Raw genomic sequence first — 20209 nt, forward strand, 5'->3', positions numbered from 1 at the left:
AGGAATTGAGAGGGAGTAGGGAGATGTGGGAGGAGTTAGTGGGGACTGGGAGGGATGGAAATTATGCAAAGACAATAATCATATATTAAATTCTCAAAAATAAAAAAATGAAAATGAAAAGAAGGGCAAGACTGCCTTCCTGTCTGGCCCCTGCCTCCCCTCCCACTCCCTCAATGGCCCTGACACTTTTCCTTACACTTTCACTGCCATCGTGGTCCTCACACCAAGCGGGCCGCCTCACTGCTGGTCTTTCCTGCTTGCTCTGGAGCTTCCTTCCCGTGACCCTGCCCTCCAGAAGCGACTTAGTGTAAAGAGGATAATCCCCATACTGTCTAGGGCTGTCAGGGAGGTACACACTTGTAGCCACCGGCATGAATGTAGTACGTGGCAGGGAGCTCCACATGTAGGCAGAAGTCCCACTTTCCCGTCGACTGCATCCCAACCCTGTTTCCTAGGCACTATTCTCTGCCCCATCATCTGCCTGCAAGTCAGTTTCCCTCTATTCAGTTTTTTGGTCTGTAAATCAGCACATTTATTTATGCCCTCAGGGCTGTGAAGCTGTAAAGTACACTATATTGGTAACTTGTCATGTTCTGTTCCAGCTCATTGAGAAGCTGGCTCTGGTATCAGGATTCCGCCCCTCCCCATTTCAGATCCAAGCATTCTTGTCTCAAAGTGTTCTCCAAGACCCCTTGTCCAGGGTGGGCTGGTGGTCCCTAACTCAGTGACAGGGAAGGAAGAGGAGAGCAAAACAGCCCAAGAGTAAAAACATTGTGTCCTTGGAAACAGAAGGTAAACCTTTTCCAACAGAGGTTACCGTGGTATAAAAATGCCGACAGTGGGAATGGGAAGCAGGAAGTTCAGCCATGCAAAGCTTATCCAAGGAGAGTAGCTCAATCCAGAACTCCAGCTGATGGCCTCAACTTCCCCCACTGGTTCCTGCTGGATGACTGGAAGCCCTTGATTTGAACACACTGTCTTCTTGCACTTGTTCATTCTTTTTCTTGGAAGCCTTCCTCAAGGGGATGCTCTGCTCTACCCAGGGCTCTTTCACTTGAGAACTCCAGCTGACTACTTCAATGGGATGTTTGCAAGTCTCTGATTTGGTGATGTTATCTTTGTTTGTTCATAATCTCAGTCAGGCTGCTCCAGTTGTCTCTGCTGGTGTTGTGAGCACGTAGTGTGCATTTTGTGTGAGCCTCAAGCCAGTTCCTGAGGAGCCACAGGCAAATAATAGATGCTCCTTAGGATACAACCAGAATCTGAAATAAAGACCTTTCTGTCCTCCTGAGAGGGGTCCAACAGCAAGATTCTTTGGCCATGAGCCACACCACTATAGGTCATGATTCTAGATTACATGACCTGGCCAAGGTCACTGAGAGAGTAAGTATGAACAGAGAAAAGGTCCTGGACAGAAAGAGCCAATTGAAAAAATGTGCATTGCCTTTTAGTAATAAGACTGTTATGTGTGGGGCTGAAGAGATGGCTCAGCGGTTAAGAGCACTAACTGCTCTTGCAGTGGACTCTGGTTTGAATTCCAGCACCCATATTGTGGCTAACCCTCAGTAACTCCAGTTCAAGTGGAACTTGTGCCCTCTTTTGGCCTCCACGGGCATTGCATGACACATTCAGGCAATATACTCATACACATAAAATAATAAAATATTAAAAAACTGCTAGGTGTGCTATAAGAGAAGGCAGGAAGTACATCACAATGGATCAGAGGAGGAGCAAACTTCTTTGAAAGATGGAGTTGGCTGGGAGCCAAGAGTGGCAAGATCTGACAGCTCAGTGACTTCAGTTCCAAAAGGTAGGCCTGGGGCTCATTCAAATGGCTTAGGGTAGTTAGGGAAGAAGAATTAGAACATCGTAGGTCTAAATTCCCACCCTTTCAGCCACTTCCTAGCTATGACGTCTGGGAAGAGGCTCTCATCTTTTAAAACTTCAATATCCATGTCTATAAAGCAGGGCCAGTGGCACTGGCTTCTCAGGGTCAATGGTGCAATGCAAGAAAATTTAAGCATAGTACTGTTACAGAGCTCATGATCACTGGGAAAAGACCACTCAGAATCAAAAGTTCTGAATCAGCCAAATCTATTTAGCTGGCCTCTTTGAGCCAGTTTTGAAAATGCCACCCTGACTGGGAAGGATCGGGAACTTTTACAATTTTATTAGAACTTTAAAGAAAAATCCTCGGGGCAGGCATGCTGGTGATCTTGGCAGCTGCCATGAGGAGAAGAATGGAGGGAGAGGGAAAGAAAGCCATGGAACCATGCAGGTTTAGAGCCTGCAAGGAGGTCAGACATGTGGCTGACTGGCAGCCACATGGCTGGGAGAAGGAAGCTTTAGAAGAAGTAAAGAAACACAAGAGCTAGGGGCAGCCCAAAGCCTTAAAAGAAAGCATGTTTAGAAAAGAGATATGAAGAAGAAAAGGAGAAACAGGCTTCCAGACTGTGGCTGGGCCAGAAGTTCTGTGATAGGAGGCGGGATTCCAGGCAGGAAAAATTTGCTATCTCATTAGCACTAGGAATTCTGCCCATCTAGTTAGCATGGCTTCAGGTGAACCTACCTTCCTAAGGGTGGTGCTATGACCAGATGATTGACCAGTGAAACTGGAAAGGTGGGTCTTTCAACAGACTTGAGATTTTATAGTTTTGACCAGTTTAATTTATGGGGTTATTTGCTACTCTAACACTAGGATTATATGGGTATGTTCCTCAGCTCTTCTTAGAACTCCTGGCCCCAGGGTAGGGTCTCAGATGGCTCGTCAAGATGTCTTACACAAAATGGAGGAGCTTGGGTCCCTGGTGGGAACACTGGGAAATAAGGGCCCAAGCCTGTGCATGTGTTAGATTGTTTTTGAAGCAGGGTCTTGCTATGTAGCCCAGGCTGGCCTTGAACTCAAGATCCATATGCTTCAGCTGCCCAAGTGCTGCTGCTGGGATTACAGGCATGCACTACCACACCTGGATCTCAATGGATAGTTTGATATTGGCGTTTTCCCTATGAGACATGAACTTGAGTGCTAAGTGTATGACTTAAAATCCTACTTTGAGCCAGAGAAAAGCCATCTTCCAAGGTCTCTCAAGGAGAATTCTTCATTGAAATGAACTGCTATAGATGGATGACTATCAAGTGCTGACTGGGTTTATTCTTGACTCCAGATTCTAAACCCAGCTAAAATGTATGTATACAACAAAGCCTGCCTGGCATTTTGTATCTTTTTAAGTAACTTGGACTTTCATTTTGAGAGTGTTTGAGCCATACCTTGGAATGAAAATTATACACAGTTTACTATGTAGTTAACACAGTCATAATTACGCTTGATCGCTCTGAAGTGCCACATCACTGAGTTCTGAGATGGGTCTCCCATGTCCCTTCCAAGTGACCCAGGAAGAATGATTACCCAGAATAGCTGAGGGCAGAACCCCACAACAGTCTGGTTTGAGTTCCTTTTTCCTTCTGCTTGTGTGGCCCTCTCCAGTGGCCTGGCTTCAAATGTAATCCACTTATTGATCTGGTTGAACTTAGTGAGGTAAAAGAGGAAATGACTTTAATTTTTCCAACCACCCCTTCAATGAGCCCTAGGCACCCCTGGAGGACCACTTACGTAGAGCCGACCACTTTTCTTCATCATTATCAAGTATTAGAATAGTCTCTGTTGGTTGCTGGTGGTGAGCAGCTGGTGAATGGAGGGTTCTGAACCAGTTTTGCTTGGCCTCAGCAAGCCCTGCATGGATGAACTAGCTCCCTTCTCCATTGGAAACACACTGTCTTTAGTTTCAGAGCCTTAGCTGTACCTTATTGATATCAGGAAAAATTCTAAGAAGCATCCTGTTATTCTCTCTCTCTCTCTCAAATACTTCACTCCTACCTGAAGTATTGAAGGATGGTTAATCCTGCAGGTTGTGGAGTTTGACATTGACTGAGTGACCATGAACAAATCATGTAACTTTTTGGAAACTTGATTTCCTTTTCTGTAAATTGAGGGTGAGGGTCTTTGCTCTCAAGGATGTTGGAAAAATGGCTTTGCTCTTTAGGCAACACGTAGCACCTGGCCAGGCCTCAGAAAGTGAAAGCATCTACTTGTATTTTTGAGAGGAATCTTTATTCGTCCCATCCAGACTTGTGTCAAGCTTGCTAATCCAGGCCTGGCATCCTCCTGTCACTTGCCTGGCCTTATGACTCTCTTTAACAACAGCACTAAGTACATCTTGATTGTCATTGTCTTGTCTACTTGACATGACAACTCTGCAGAATACTGTTGACATTCCCATTTACAGATACAAAACCAAGACTCAGAGAGGTTGAGTCACTTGCACAGGATCAAATAACTCATAAATAGCAGAATGAGGATTTGAGTCCAGGCCTGCCTGATCCAAAGCCTGTGTGTGTTCAACTCATTTTACTTCTTTATCCAGCTTGCTCTGTGTCTCTTTGTTCTGTCTGCCAAGAGCAAGTGTTCTGCATTCTGTGGACATAATGGGGGCATCCCTTTGAATGAAGTCACTGTAAGAATGTAATGTTAGAATCTAGCTGCTGCTGGGGACACAAAACACGCAGCAGCCTTTTCCCTTTCACAGATGGACAGGCGCCCTACTGAGACATTGTCTGTTAGTCCCTAACTAATAGACTCATAGGACTGGATCTCTCACCTAGGGAAGTGAGTTTACATCAAAGAGGGCATTGGTGGCCACTGCATCCTACTTCCTACCTGCTTCCCTACTTCCTGCATGGGAATCAGAGAGCCTGGCAGGCTATAGGCTTGTGCTGTGAAATTATCCTCATTCTCAGAAGGTATAAGAAGAGACTCCTATATCTACCATGTGGGCAAGATTTTATTCTCTCTTCAGAGCCCCTGCCATGCTGTTGTCTGTCTGCGTGTCCATGGCATTAATAGCTTTTTTAATAAACTCCATGCCCCCAAATAATCTGTCTCAGTGTCCCTCTTGAATCCCCATTTAAGAACTTTCAGTCACTTCCTGCTTGGAAGCAGCCAAGCACCCTGGCAATGCCCTCCTACCTCACACCCAGTAGTGTGTCATTTCCCGTGTGCCGTCATAATGCATCCCCACCACAACCAGGAGTGGTAGCATTGACTCTATCCACTACCCACTAAAACTATACGAAATTGCATTTTTCACTAAAAGCACCTTGGTTTTTTTTTTTTTTTTTTTTTTTTTTGTTTTTTTTTTTTTCCTGTCTTTTTGAGACATGGTCTCCCTGTAGCCCAGCTGGCCTAGAACTCACTATGTAGACCAGGTGGGCCTTGAACTCACAGAGCTCTGCCTGCCTCTGCCTCCTGAGTACTGGGATTAAAGGCATGGACCACCACGCCTGGCCTGAAAAGCACCTTGTTAACTATTGACTCAGCATCTACTTGGTATCCAACACTGGATTAGTCAAAAAAAGAGAAGCTTTTTCTGATCTTAAGCCTAGAACTTATTTGGAGAGGTAAGGCATGTAAAAACCTTGCCAGCAACAGCAAGATGTATGTGATCTATATTATGATGGGGAACAGCCCAGGAAGTTAAAGGCAGAGCAGCTCCAAGTAGAGTCTGGTGACTGGCTGGTGGTGGTGGTGGGGGGGGTGGGTATGGTCTGAGAGAGGAAGTCACAAAAGGTTTCCTGGGAAATCTAGACTGGGGCTGAGCTTTGAAGACCCAGTAGAAATTGGAGAGGGGAAAGTGAGAAAGACGCTGTGGTGTGTTTGCTGCAGGGAGCTCCCAGAGTGGCAGGAACAGCGTGGGTACAAGGATGCATTCTTCCAGGGAGCCTGTCCTTACAGGCCTGAGCCTTTTTGCTCCCTGCTCAGGGATTTTTTATGACCCTATCCATCTGTTTGCAGTCAGCTTCAGATTTGCTTTGAAATTCAAAATCTGAAAGGGAAGTGTGATATTGGAGCCAGAGCAGCAGGCTGGGAAGACTTCTCTGGGAAGAACGGAGTGCTTCGGTGGAGCAAAACTCACCACAACAGAATTCTTCTTGCTGGCTGGAGTCCTTTCCAAGTAAGGACAAGGAGTGCTGGTGGATGGTGAGCCCAGAGAGGAGCTTCAGATGTGGGTTGAACGGGTCATTTTTGTGGTCATCATTGGGTGGCCCACAAGTGTGTAGCCAAGGGTGGACACCGGGGGCCTTTGGCAGGGTTTGGTGCCTGATCCAGTCCTATTTGGACAATGTTTGTTTCCTTTCCCTGAACTGGCAAACTGGCCCAAGCCTGTTGAGAGAGTTGGCCTGGCCTTCCATGCATGCCTCCTGATTTTCCTGGCTCAGTTACCACTCCTGCATACCGCTGGAGCCTCAATGTCCCAAAGAGACAAGATTTTTCAATCCTTTAGATAAAATGTCAGTCATTGATCAAGTCCAAGTTCCACAGACTGGACTTCCAAGTACTGCTCAGACACCCATACAGTGTGTTGTATGGCTATGTCCTGGCCAATATGCTTGGCAGAGCTTTAGGGTATCTCTCCACCCATCCTCTGTCATAACATAACTACCAGAGTCTGTTACCTACTGGCTGGTTCCCGCCTGCTGGTCTTACCAGTACCCCACCTCACACTTCCATAGCTGCCTTTCCTGCCTACAACTCCACATATCCCCCAGGACCTGCTCTTTGCATTACGATGGATGCTGACCTGGGTGTACCTCACGGTCAGGTGTGTTTCAAGTGCCTCTCATGCATGCCTGGAGTTCACTGCCATATCCTGGAGAAATTTAGCAGAGCTGAGCTGCCTCAGCTGGAAAGTTGGAAGGTAGAGAACTATCTTGAAATTCCAGCCCATTAAAACTAGATGGCATTTTAGAAATATCTGCTCCAATCCTGAGTCTCAGTTCTGATGTTATTTATGAAGTTCTGGCAAAGCAGAACTGGAACCCCACTGGGGCCTGAACTAGCCACAACCTCCCATCAGAGTCCTGGAGTGAAGCTCAGGGAATTGTAGAGATTCAGGGCACCTGCTTTTGCCTCTTCAAGAACCATTGTAACAGTGTGCTGGTTGAGTGACTGATTGTCATTCCAACTTTGAAAAGCAACCTTCATTTTCCTCGCTTCCCAGACCCAGGGTTCTGTGAAATGCTAAAGGGAAAACTGCCAGAAAGCAGTCATCTTAGGTTTGGGGACTCAGGCTGCTGCCCTTTCCTGAGTTCCATACTACCACCCTCTCTGGGGCAAAGTGCTGCTTTCTTTAGCATGACCATGCAGTGAAGGCTGCACGAAAACAGCACAAGTGCGTATTAGTTCCAGGCCCCGGCACGCCATCTCAGGAGGTAATTTCTCAGGGCTAAAATGTGCTGAGCGGCAGTTGGTTCTCTACCCTTTGAGATGGAGTGTTTCATGTTAGTGCAACTATTTGAGAGTGGCCTTTGTATGTGGAAATTAAATGTATGGATAACATGCTTAGTCAATGATTCAAAAACCCAATCTAATGTACTAAGTATAAGGAGAAAGAAATAAAAGAAAAATAGCTTAAAATAATGGGTGATTTGGTTTGTTAATTCTTGTGGCCAACACCATTTGTGGATACAGCACAGCAGTCAAAAGTCTGCGCCTGCCTGTTGCCATTGTGAAGGTGACAGGTAAAATACAGGAGGGCAGGTGTATGTGGCTTTTACACCCCTATAACCTCTGTCAGCTAGTGTTGGGAGTAAGGTGCCACTCAGAAATAGGAACCACTCTTGGTAAAATTTGGAACAAAGCCTCATACAGTCTCCTTTCACAAAGGAATTCCTGTAAGAGTCAGTGTGCAGTAAACTTAGCAAACATTTTGTGTTTATATGACATAGATTTAGGTTCTAGGCTCAGATACAAATGGATTTTCCTCTCCTAAGAATGCTTCATAAAGCATACAAGAACTGTGGCAGGATGGTGGGATGAGGGGAGCAGTTCTTTATGTTGGACTTTCTTCAGGTCATCAAGCATCCCTGACCATCTCTACAGCCACAAGCCCTGACCCCAACAGCTGTATGAAAGCTCCAATCCGCGCCCCCACCTGCTGCTGCCTGTGGGTGGGGATTGTGAACCCTGGGGGTGGGGGCAGGAATGTTGATTGGAAGTTATTGGAAGTTACTTTACAGATAAAGAAAGAAGGGCGGCCACTTCCTTCATTGGTTTATTTGGTGGTGCTAGGGATGGAACCTAGGGTTTTGTATATGCTAAATAATAACTTTACCACTGACCTACAATTCCTGCCCCAGTTTTTTTTTTTTAATCTTTTTGAGACAGAGTCTCCCAGTAGCTCCAATTTTGCTTTTGATGAACACTGATCTTGGATGGTGCTTCATCTTCAGGATTAAAATGAATGAAATCAACATGTCCTCTATTCTAAAGACTCTGGTCACTGAGGGAATGCAAGCATGAGTAAGGCTTAGGCTTTGCTTCTTTAAAATTTCAGCATTTTTCCTGAGACTAGATGTGCAGAAGCATTCTGGGATTTTAGAAGAGGTGTGAAATGTGAGGCTGGAGGACGAGGGCAGACTTCTAACAAGGAGATAAGACATTCAGCTAGACCTTGAGCAACAGGAAGAAAATGTTCAGGTGAAAATAGGGAGAATGGGCAGTGAGTTGGAGGGGACAGTGGGACTGGAAGATGGTGCTGGGGAACAGTCTTGTTTGTGCTTCCCCCAGTCCTTAGGACAGGAAGTGAATGAGAACCAGGAAGGGATGCCAGGGAATCTCTGATCATCCAGTTTTTCTTTGCCTGGAACTTGGTCTTCAAGTTGGAAATTTTATTCCTCTTTGTGACTGATCAGGAAGAAAGAGAGAGAGAGAGAGAGAGAGAGAGAGAGAGAGAGAGAGAGTGTCTAGCAAATCCAGATTTTATAAAAGGTGGCCAGCCTGCATGCCCCGTTCTATGGAGCCACACCCTGAGCCCTGCTCACTGCTCTGCCTGATTTCTGTCTGGGAGTCCTCAGAGCAACTTGTATACCCTGTCTTCCTCAGCTTGTAAGACTGAGGCATGAGCTTTGGAGCCCCTTACCCACAGAAGACATAGCCAGTTCATTCCTACTCTGTAGTATTTGGCAAAGGTGATCTTGCATACCCAACTCATCCCAAGCTTTTTCTGTCTCAGAGCTTGTTGCCTTGTCCACTCCATGTCTATTCAAACATAAAATTAGCCCCTTCTACAGGCTCCGCTCCAATCTTCACATGGGCAGTTCCCTCTGCCTGGTGAGGGCTATCTGCATCTCCTTTGGTGCCAGGCCTCTGTAGCCACCGGTTCAAGCCACCCTCTCAGCCCCTGCCCAAATCTGTGCATGGAAAATGTGGCCATTCAAGTCTTTTCCGCCAAGGTCATAGGTCCTGTCCATCACATTCCAGTAATCCCTCCAAACATGCTCCATAGGAGAAGGGGAATGATTAGCACAGGGAAACAAGGGATCAAGTCATAATGTCTTTTATTAATATATTATGCTACAAAAATATTTTTGGCAAAATAACATTAATAGCATCTTTCTTTGTGTTCTATTACACTCTTAAAGAACTCTTCATGACAATTCACAGCGGTGAGGGAAGAGGTGATTTAAGAATGAGACCATGAGTACCTTCCAGTATGGCAAGAACTGAAGCCAGTGTGGCACAGCAAGGCATGCTGGAATAGCCACAAATCTCAGGCTCAGGAAGGGGCAAAGACCATCCAAAAGAGGTCTCTCTTTTTAGCATGAATCGTTAGGCAAGGGCCACACCCACCCAGCCCCGCCCCCAGAGACTCAGGAGTTCTGAGAGTCCTTGGTCCCTGGCAGCTCACTGAAGGCACCTTAGACTCTGATCCCATTCAAAGCCCACTTGCCCCATGGCAGGTCTTAGGCTAGAAGGGGTCTGTACATGTGCCCATCATGGCAGCCTGTGGGGCCCGTGTGGAAAGCTAAATTGTAGAAGGGTAAAGTCACTTTTACGGAGCCCCAAATTTGTATATGTCATGTCTCTTTCTCTTAGCCCAGGAAGCAAAGTCTCCATGTGACTTAGAGGGGGCAGGGACTAACCCAAAGTCATTGAGCAAAGGGAAGCAGTATGTAGAGAACATTAAGAGAAGAAAAGCCCAGCATGCCTTTGGGAGGAAGGGGCTGGGGAGACGACAGTCCCTGGAAAGGGCCAGAAAGGGGCCTGATAGCTCTCATGAACCTTGTTTTCCCTTTCCCAGAGTTGGGGGCGGGGACAGAAAGAGAAGGGGATGGGGCCTTGGATAAGGTTTCAGTCCAGCCCCCCCCCATGATGTCCCTTGCCCAAGAGCAGCAGGTAGCCCTGCCAGTTCATGGGTAGTGGAAGAGTAGGGGAGGGGGTATAGGGAGGCTGGACTGAGCCCTGAACCTACTAGTTCAGAAAGACAGCCACGGTGCTACTTTTGGTTGCCTAGATGAATTTTGGAAAAATGACAATGTTCAAAGAACATGAGCTTTACAGACCCAGGACACACCTCCATGTCATCCACACCAATCCCTTGCCAAGACTCTGGCTGGCTGCCACCTCTCTAGCCAGTGGGTCTTGTGGCCCTGCAGATTGACACCTCCACCTTCATTCTGTAAGCTCTGCCCTCAGGGTACTGGCCTTCACCAGCTGGGCAAGTAGAGTTGTTCCAGGCAGAAATAAGGCTGTGTCTCCTCTATCCTAGCTCCATCTCTTTCTTTTCCTCTCCTCCTGCTTCCTTTCCTCCTTCTGTCCCTCTCAACTGAACATCACCTTTGTTTGGGATGACATACAAGGATGAATCACATGACCCATGCCTTTGAGTTGCTGGGATTCCTACCAGGGAGCAAATTCATATCTACATAGTTCCAACCCTGAGCTGTAGGTGTGGTAATAGATACTAAGAAGTTATAAAAGGCCCCAGGGTGGCCTTCTGGGATCAAGTGCCACCTGAGGTGCTCCTCACAGGATAAACTGTTGGGGGAAAGGTGAAGGGCGTTCACTTAGGAAGCAGCATGTATGGAAACACCTTGTGTACCCTAGAAATGACAGATACAATTCCATCAGGTTAAGCACAGGGTTGGAGGGATGAAACACAGCCAGCAAGGTCAGCTGGGCTTGCTAATGGAGGGGAGGAAAATGCCAGGGAGAGGACCTGGTTGTTACTGTATGATCACTGAGAGACTATCACTACCTCAATTCTATTTTCTACTACCTAGGATGCCCTCAAAGCTACATCTCTGAGGTAGAAACGTCTTTTAAAATAGACTCTCCTTTGGTAGCAGTTCTCTTTGGATCTGTTGTGACAATGGCACTAACTAGACTGGAGGCTGGCTGGGTGATTCAAGGTACCTGAGCTCCCAGGCTTGCTCAAGTCTACTTGAAGCTGGAAAGTAAGAGGTGACGGCATTCAGTGTGAGGAGAATGTGCCTGGTTATTTCAGTGGGAGGTGGATGTGTTGAGTCATGCACAGTCTACGTGCTACACACTGACCTTTGATTCCAGGACTTAGAGGGACATTTGGTACCTGCACCTCCCTGGCAGCCTGATTCTTACACCTCCGCCATGGAGGCTGGGGCTCTCCCCACCTTACTGTTAGCTGACCTGGGGCCATATTAACATTCTGATCACTTAATTTGCTGGGCCTTAGCCTTCCATCTTTCCTGTCTTCCTCAAAGTAAAAAATGGAAGTCCTAAGAAATACTCATGAAAATCACAAGGAATCAAGGCCCTGAGTTTTATGAGGCTAAGCACAGAGACCATGAAGTCTGTGAAGCTGCTGATGGATTGCTGGGTCTCCAGGGAAGGACAAGAGGTTCAAGTGACCTAGCTGTGTATCCTGCTTCTGTGTATGAGATCTCCCGAGACATAGGCCAGCAAGTTGGGTTCATCTGAAATCCTGGCTTGCTAGAATTTCCCAGGGACGAGGAAACATTGTCTGATTGACAATGGCTCTAGCTTTCTCAGTGCATGTCAACCTAATTTGTTTATCTGTTGGCCTCCCTCCCTCCCTCCCTCCCTCCTTCCCTCCCTCCCTTCCTCCCTCCCTTCTCTCCCTCCTTCCTTCGTTTTCTTCCTTCTTTTCCTATTTTTTGTGACAGGGTCTGGCTATGTAGCTCAAGTTGCTCTAGAACTCACTATGTAGCCCAGGCTGGGCCTCAAACTTGTGATCCTTTTGCCTTAGCCTCCCAAAGGCAGTGATTACAGATATGGTCTACCAAGCCTTGCACATTGTTTTTAAGTACCTTAAAGTATGGTTGAAGAAGAGTTTGGAACACTTCCCTCCCCTTCAATCTTCCTCCAGAAGGGAACTGGAAAGACAAGGGCTGAATTGACCTGAAGTTGGGGCCAGAACAACATAGCCCAGGATGGGCCTGCTTGTCCCATCTTGAGAGTGGAGTCCTCTGGGCTCAAAAGAAGGATACAATTCAGCCCATGTACTCCAGCCTGGCACTGTGCTTTTGCAGTAATTACATGCTGCATTAATTCACCATTTTGGCCCCATGCCTGGCACAGGTCTGGGCACATAGTCCTGTACCTGGACTGTTTCCCCAAATGCTTCATCTTTAATTAACCTCAAGCTTGATCTCCATACATCTCATGCCATACTCTGCCCCCAATAGGGGAATCTGGCCTGTGTGTTTCCAATTCCTTTACACTTATCTCATCCCAATAGCGCTCTGCACGATCTGTTTGATGTCTAACTTCTGAGCCTGCTTTAAAACCTAAGCCCCTTCCTGCTCAGCAATAGGAAGTCACATTTTTTGCCAAGGATAAACTGACTCCAGCCTTGGCTGAGGTCAAGTTCAGTTTACAGCATGGTGCCCATGAGACTGGTGGGACTCTGTGAAGCAGACCGCTAGGATTCTGCCAAGTCTCAGGCTTAAACCCATCCACTGGGTCAGGCAGAGCTAGAAAAAATTCTGCTGCCTGCCAGGATGCCCATGGGACCCCTGAGTATCCAATGAGTAGCCCAGAATCCTAACATCTCAGAAGGGAACGGCTGCCAAGCTGGGCATGATCACCCTGCAGCCAACCAGGAACCATCAAGCCTGCTAGGGTAAACCATACGCAGTGAGGCAGCAGAATAGGCTAGAATCAGTGTGCCCAGCTGCGCCACCTTGGAGAAATGTCTCCTCCTCTGAGCCTTAGTATTACTCTTAGTACTAATGTGCTTAGTATTACTCTTACTGTTGACAGGTGAGGGATCTAGGATTCCATATGTAATTAGTTGAGTCCAGCTGAGGACTTAGAGCTAGGAGTCAGCCTCCAGGGGCCCTCTATGTCCTCAGCCAGGTCTTTCTGAGTCTCAACTGCCTGCCTGTCCATATTGGCTGCCCTTCTTAACAGAATTTCTTGGCCGCAGGAACCATCAGTGAGATGATAAAATGGTCTCTTTGCTTGGCATGGGAAGCCTAGGTGGGTCTCAGTCTGGGTGAGATTTGTAGTCCCTGGAGCTTCTCTGGGCAGAAAGAATGCGGGCAGAACACAGGACATGTGACAAGGACTGTTTTTATATTATAGCAATCTAGGGCTGCTGACCTAGGGCACAACCCTTCCTCTCTTTTGTGGGTTCAGTTTCCTCAGCATTGAAATGGGGGTCATCACATCTCACAGCACTGGGAAAAAGTGAACGTGCAAAGAGCCCACCCTGCAGCCCTTCAGATAAGAGGTTTTCTTTACCACTGTCTTTATCATACTTGGTGGCTTTATCATACTTTATCGTACTTTATCATACTTTGAGTCCCTGTCCCTAAAACTGCCCTATATCCACTCCTGTCCTTCTTCCCAGGTCATTCCACTTAGGTGTGATTTCACCAGCCCCTCTGGGACCCAAGCTGGACTAAAACCACCGGGACAGAGGCCAGACTTTCTTTGTGACCTTGGGTAGCCCCACTCCATCTTTGGGTCTCAGTGTAGTCATCTGGCCACAGAACTGGGCTCATGTTCCTTAGCACCAGTCTCCAATCTTGCATGGAGACACCCAGAACTCTGGAGGGCCAGTCCGCAGGTGCTCAGGGCTTCATAATTAGCAGCAATCTTTTTCCTAAACTGTCCCCCAGTGCCTGGATACATCCAGGGAAGGGAAGTATGATCTGCAACTATGCCTCTGGATCTGAGACCAGCTCCTCAAAAGCTAGGCCTACTTTCTGCCTGCCCTTGGAAGTACCTGCAGCGGGAGAAGCCAAGTCTGACCAGGAGGCTCTGTGCCCAAGAGAGGCCAATTCAAAGCCATAGGCCACACAGCTCACAGAGGTCATTCTTCTCCTGTGTTGGTGTGGTGGCTAATCCAGGGACTATAACATAGGCCACATAAAAATAGTTTTATCAGTAGAATAAATACACTTTTCTCTTTTAATATGGACACATATTTTACAAAAGAGCCCCATAGCACTATGGGAAATTAAGACCTTCTACAAAAAAGAAGATGTAACTTGGGTACAATAAGTCTCTAGTGTTTTAAGGTTCTCGTCCTGTGTGGACTACCTCGAGGTGTCAGCACCCCCTGAGGTGGTGTCAGGTGGTGGGTGTGACCACAGAATCTTCTGTGGTTCTCTGACTTCTTCACTGGGGTGGTCGAGGTCAGGAGGGCCCGAACGTGTGTAGCAGGAAGTGGGCGGCCATGGTGGCAGTAAAGGCAGGCAGGAAGCCCAGGGTAGGCGGAGAGTTGCTGGCAGGCCCCAGGGGTTCCTGCTGTTGGAGCTGGTTCGAGGACCGGAAAAAGGGCTTGGTGGTCCCAGAGCTGGGGGTAGGCTGGAGAGGCAGGGGGGGTGGCGAGATGGTGGTGCTAAAAGGGAGGAAGCACATGACAGTGAGTCAGCAGCCTTGTTCTGGAAGGAGACTTTGGGGTTCAGCTCTACCTTTACTACTAATTTTTCCCACAAGAAGGAGAAGAAAGAAGGGGTACAGACAAGGAAGGGGAGCAGTCCAGGACCCCACAGCCAGTCCAGGCTGAGTTCTAAGACCAGGCCTGGCCCACTTGTGACCCATCTTGAGAGTCAGAAACAATCGCAAGATGAGAGAGGAGACAGCTCTGGGGTCCCCAGAGCACAGGCTCCACCTGTTCATTGGTGCCCTGCCTTTTGCTGCTCCCTCCTAGGATGCTGGGGATGGCAGGACATAAACCAAATGCCTTTATTTTTACCACGCGATTTTATCCACAATGTTCAGAGCCTCCCTTAGGCGAGCTGTTCAAACAGGATTTCTCTCCTCACAACAAGACTTCAAAATGGATCTTGCTACTCTCTTTCAGCAAGAGAGAAAACAAAATGGGCTCAGAGAAGCTACCTAGTACCTAGGTTGTGGAGCAGAGTGGGTTGGTATGCCCGTGGGCCAGGAGACAAAAGACCTTTGTCTCGCTCAGGATAGCAAGTAAGGTACTCCTGCAGATGTGCATGCAGATGTGCATGCAGAATGGGGAATGGAGGTGTGTGTGGGGGGTGTCTTCTAGTATCTCTTTTAGCTCACAAAATCCAGTGTGCTTTGCCTTCTACCCATGCTGGCCTTCAAGCATGTGGGACCTGCCATGATCTCACTGCATTGGGCTGGATGTACCTCTTACCTGTCCCCCTCCCCAATTCCCACTGTCTTGCTGCAGTTATCCCACTCATATCCCTGGAGGCCTGAGATCTGCTCTTCATCCCTCAATGCCACCTGGAAAAGCTCCCACAAAACCCTATCCACTTCCCAAAACCTCATTGTTGAGGGAGGTTGCGGGGAGCAACATCTATTATTCGAGGGTCAAACAGGAGGTTTCTATCAGAAACAATGCCTGTCCCCAGGGAGCATGAGAACGCTTTGGCTATTTTTAGCATCAGTATTATTTTTGTGTCTCTGTCTCTCTGACTAATAACAACCGCCCCCCATTTATGAAACACTTATCGGCACTGGCAATCACTGTGCTCAGTGCTATACCTGTGCCGTATTATTTCCACCAAGCTTGAAGGAGATGAGGCTTCTTAGAAGAGACAAGATGTGCTGGAGCCATCTGTCTCTGAAGTCTGAGCCCTGAGCATCAAGGAAGCACACTACTTCCTGATAAGACCTTCTTGAACACTGAGTTGGAGGCATTAGGATTGGACTGAGGCCCCACTGGTTATAGCCCCTGAAGGGGATTAATTATCTCCACCTCTACTGTCCCTTGCTTGTGTAATGAAAAATAAAACTGAAAACAACACACACATACATACACACACACACACACACACACACACACACACACACATACAGACAGAGTAATCTCCAGATCTTGCACTTGGGTGTCTTCTAGAACATCTTTCGTACCATATGAGAGGCTACTTGGAAGTCCTTGCCTAGCAGCTGTGTCTCAGCTTGGACATTTGGGGAGTTCTGTGGGCGGGTTTCAGAGCAGTAGGCTGGGTCCCCTGTAAGGTGACTAGAGCCAGGGCCCAGGCTACCCTGCCGCTGGAGGTCAAGACCAAGGAGTTATAGCTCACAGCCTCCCATAAGCATTTTCTTTCACACTTTCCAAACTAAAGATGAAAACACTCCCTTGGAGCCCAAGTACAGTTTTTATTACTTGGAAGGCGTCCCAGGGAAATGAGGTGGGATTGGGGAGGGGGGACAAGCCCCTCTGAGTGTGTACTGTCTTCCACCTCCCTGCCCCCCACTGCTTACAAAGTCCAGGTCCCCACCCCCTCCTGGGCTCATGTTGGAGAAAATTGTCTCATGGCACAGCGGCCTCAAGGCCAAACCAAACACACTGAGCATTCCCAGGCTCCACAGATGGCTGGCACTGAGGGCCCAAGTCTGTTCTTGAGCTTTTAGGCCCCTGAGTGGGGAAGAACCTCTCTGACCAGAAGGCAGGAGCTCCATACAAGTCTGGGCCATATGCCTGGCTTGCTGTATGACTTGGGGCAAGTACTGTTCTCCAGGCCTCAGTTTCCCTATGTATACAACAAAAGGGCAAGAATGGACTCAGGGACTTTGAGCTACTTCCAGCAGTAAAAGCCAGATACAAGGCTGCAGGCAGTAGCCCAAGGGAAAGCACAGACAGGCAGGGCCAGTGCCAGGCACAGTATAGACTGCCACCCCTTCTGGTGCTCCCTAGAGCAGGGGTGGACTTTGGTGCGAGAGGTCTCCAAGTGCCCTCCAGGGCTAGGCACTGGGCATCGCTGGCCTTGCTTTTCTTGCCAATAGGAGGAGCTGGTACCCAACTAGGGCACAGTGTTTAGTTTTGGTTTTACTCTTTGAAAGTCAAAGATGAAATCCCCCTTCACTAATCCTGGGTTTTTTCTTGCTCGGATGGAGTCCCTGAGAAGTGACAGAGGACAGATGAGGGGGACTGGCATCCACATACTTCTTTAGAGACCCTCAGACACACACAAGCATTGGAGCACGCAGGGCCTGGGTGACAACATCCTCCATGTCATCAGTTGGAAGAGACCTTGTTCTATTCTCAACTGGAATTTGGCCTCCTTAGCTTAAACGGTCAGATGTAGGTCAAGATTTAACTTGCTCAGCTTGCTTGCAGCTGAAGTCCTGAGTATCTGGGGTCTGCCAGCTTTCACATTTTGTACTGTGGTCTCCTGCCCTGGAAATGTCTTCACCCTTCCCTGTCTTGACGATAGTAGTAAACCTTCTGATGCTTTTTAGTAGCTTCATAGTGGACCAGAGCTGGAAGGACCTATCCATCCTCAGATGGAAAACAAACCCAAAGAGAAGAGATGGAAATTGCTAGATTTGCCCAGAGCCTCGGTTCCAAGGTTCTTTCAATATCAACAGCTGGGGAACCATCTCTTCCTGTCCCTCACCAGTACTGATCCACAGAGCTCAGTGACAGGTATGTGCCCAAGATGTCCTTGTGAGACTGCGGATGGTATGGACGGTGTTTCACATCTTCCACCCAATGGTTCAGGGTAGCTTTAAGACTAAGACACAATAAGGGCCTTAAGCAGCAGCCTGCTGGGGAGAGGCAGCCTGAGACATCCCTGACCAGAGACTCTGGAAGTCAAAGGTGTCAAGATTCGCAGCAGCTGCCCTAGAGTCACTGATGGACTAAGGCTTTACAGGTGTCAATGTCAAAGCTTCAAAGCAAGTGCAAAGAAGGTCTGGGATTGGAACTTTGCCTGATTCTGTCTGTGCTTTGGCTCATTGGATGGTTTTGCTCCCCAGTCCTTATGGGGAATCCCTTACCTCTAATCAGGTGAGGTGCCTGCTTCACAGGGACATTCTGTCTATTCTGGACTCTCACAAGGACCATCCATGGTTGGAAGGAATGAGATTGGGATACCCTGAGCATCAGGCAGGTATGCAGAGCCATTTGGGGGGAGAAGTGCTGTGTTTCCTCAGCTCTTTGAGGGCTTCAGCTGAGGTCTTGACATATGTGTACCTTGAACCCCCTGGACCTGCCTAGTGTCTATCACACAGTGATGCTCAGCTCTGGCCTGGCTTTGGCCAACACCTAACACTCAGGAAATATTGTCTTCACTACACCCGTGCATCTTCATTGTGCTTCTAATCCAGATTGGTCAGCCACTCTGCAGACCCTCTTATTTATCACACACACACACACACACACACACACACACACACACACACACACACACACACTCACACAGACAAATGTAATTCATCTGTGTTCCTGACTTTCATAGAGAAGGAAAAAAGAAAAGAGAGAGAGAGAGAGAGAGAGAGAGAGAGAGAGAGCTATGTGCTTGCAGACTTGGGAACATGGAGAAGGAGAGTTGTAGCCTCCAGAGACCAGACATGACCTTAACAGAGCAGAAGGAATCGCTGAAGGATTGCCACAGGGCTCATATTGTGTGGGAATGGCCCTATATGGGCTTGCCCTGGTCACACTCCTCCCTACTGTCTCTGTCTGGCTTTCAGAGGTAAGAGATTCCTGAGAAAACTCTGCCACTGTGCAGTCATCTGTGGACATACACTCAGCCCTTTCCACAGGTCCCCATAAATCATCCTGCCATGGGCTGCTCCTTCTCTAAACTTCCTCTGCTGTGTTTACATCTCGGGTAATGAGGGGCGAGGGGAGGCCAGCATGCTCCAGGTGGTGTCCTGCTCAGACACTTGCAGCCCATATCTCTTGACTCCCTCCTTCTGGTGTGCATGTGTGCAGTCAATGACCCCCTCCCCAATGAGGCCTCAAGGCCACCTGGAACTGTCCAACCCACATCTAATGCCCAGGGTCCACCAGCCTAGAAACACAGGCAAGTAACTGCAGTGTGGGCAGTGGTGCAAGGAGAAGGGCTAGGGGAGGAGAGGAGAGCTCAATCCAGTGAGGTGAGAAGGGCACACCTAGACGGTAGGAGGCAAATGTGGACGCTACTGTTAGATTTGGATACCAGTTCTGACTTTCCACTACTCTGCAAATTCGCTGGTCTGCCTGATTCTGATTCCTTGCTGTAAAACAGGCCTGCCTTCTGTGACTAGGACTGGGACACGATAGATACAAGTGCTCAGTATAGCAGGATCGTCACAATGGCTCACTGACACACTACCCTAAACAGAGAGAAGCAAATGCAATGTGGGGGTGGGGGACAGGGCACAGCCTGTGGTGGCTGGCACACAGTCTGGTAAGGACCCATGTCAGTTGGGAGGCAGGAAAGGAGGCTAGAGCCTTACACAGGCAGGCCTTCCTCTGTTGCATGATGGTAGGTAGAAGATGAGCAAGGTTAGGCAGGAGAGGAGGGCCAACTTCATTTGAACTTAGGAAGGAAAAATGAGAAATGGAATGAATTGAAACTTTCAGGCATATCAGAAGGGCTGCAAAAGAGCCCCCGATTTCCCTCTGCTCCCTCTCAGAAAATGGGAAACTTGGGCACTCCAGGAAGGTAGAATGAATCCCTGGAGCATGGGAGCTGATGCCCTGTACCTGGGCCTCTTAGGAAGCACAGAGCCTGTCTTCCCCCAAAAGCAATGAGAAACAAATAGGCTGCTCTTTGGTGGAAACTCTCAGCTTCAGAGAGGGAGGCTTCTTGGCCAACCACAGTTTACCTGCTGAGGTGGAGAAGGGCTCCCCTCTGCCAAAGAAAAGCTGTTTTCCTCCACTGAAGCCAGGCTCTGTGCTTCAGATCCCTGTGTGTGGTGAAAAGAAAGCGATTCGGAATCGTTTATCCATATTTCCCTTTTAGACATAGTAGGGATTTGGGGCTCATTGCTAGAGCTGACAACCCAGCTTCCTGTTACCCATAGGTTAGGTCCTCCGTTGGCCAAGTCTCCAGGTCACCTTGGTGAGGTGATCAAGACTCTGAGTGACCAACTCTTCTTTGAGCTTCTAGTGCACTGCTGGCAGCCTGCAAGCCTGTCCATTACTGAAGGGTGTGGCGCTCT

The 20209-nt window shown here is 48.2% G+C and overlaps 1 protein-coding gene across 2 annotated transcripts in view; it reads right to left on the reverse strand.

Annotated features, from left to right (window-relative positions):
* Positions 1 to 12049: 12049 nt before the first annotated feature.
* Positions 12050 to 20209, reverse strand: part of Trabd2b (TraB domain containing 2B) — a 229963-nt gene continuing 221803 nt past the window's right edge. Inside the window, exon 6 of one of the 2 annotated variants that reach the window (XM_029561932.1) lies at positions 12050 to 14687. In XM_029561932.1, coding sequence (XP_029417792.1) covers positions 14483 to 14687 — 205 coding nt within the window. In that variant the 3' untranslated portion in view covers positions 12050 to 14482. The remainder of the gene's footprint in view (positions 14688 to 20209) is intronic. The other variant, XM_008829753.3, reaches the window with a different exon arrangement.

The sequence above is a fragment of the Nannospalax galili genome, unplaced genomic scaffold (assembly GCF_000622305.1).
Source record: "Nannospalax galili isolate Female #2095 unplaced genomic scaffold, S.galili_v1.0 scaffold1734, whole genome shotgun sequence".
Taxonomy (NCBI): Eukaryota; Metazoa; Chordata; class Mammalia; order Rodentia; family Spalacidae; genus Nannospalax; species Nannospalax galili.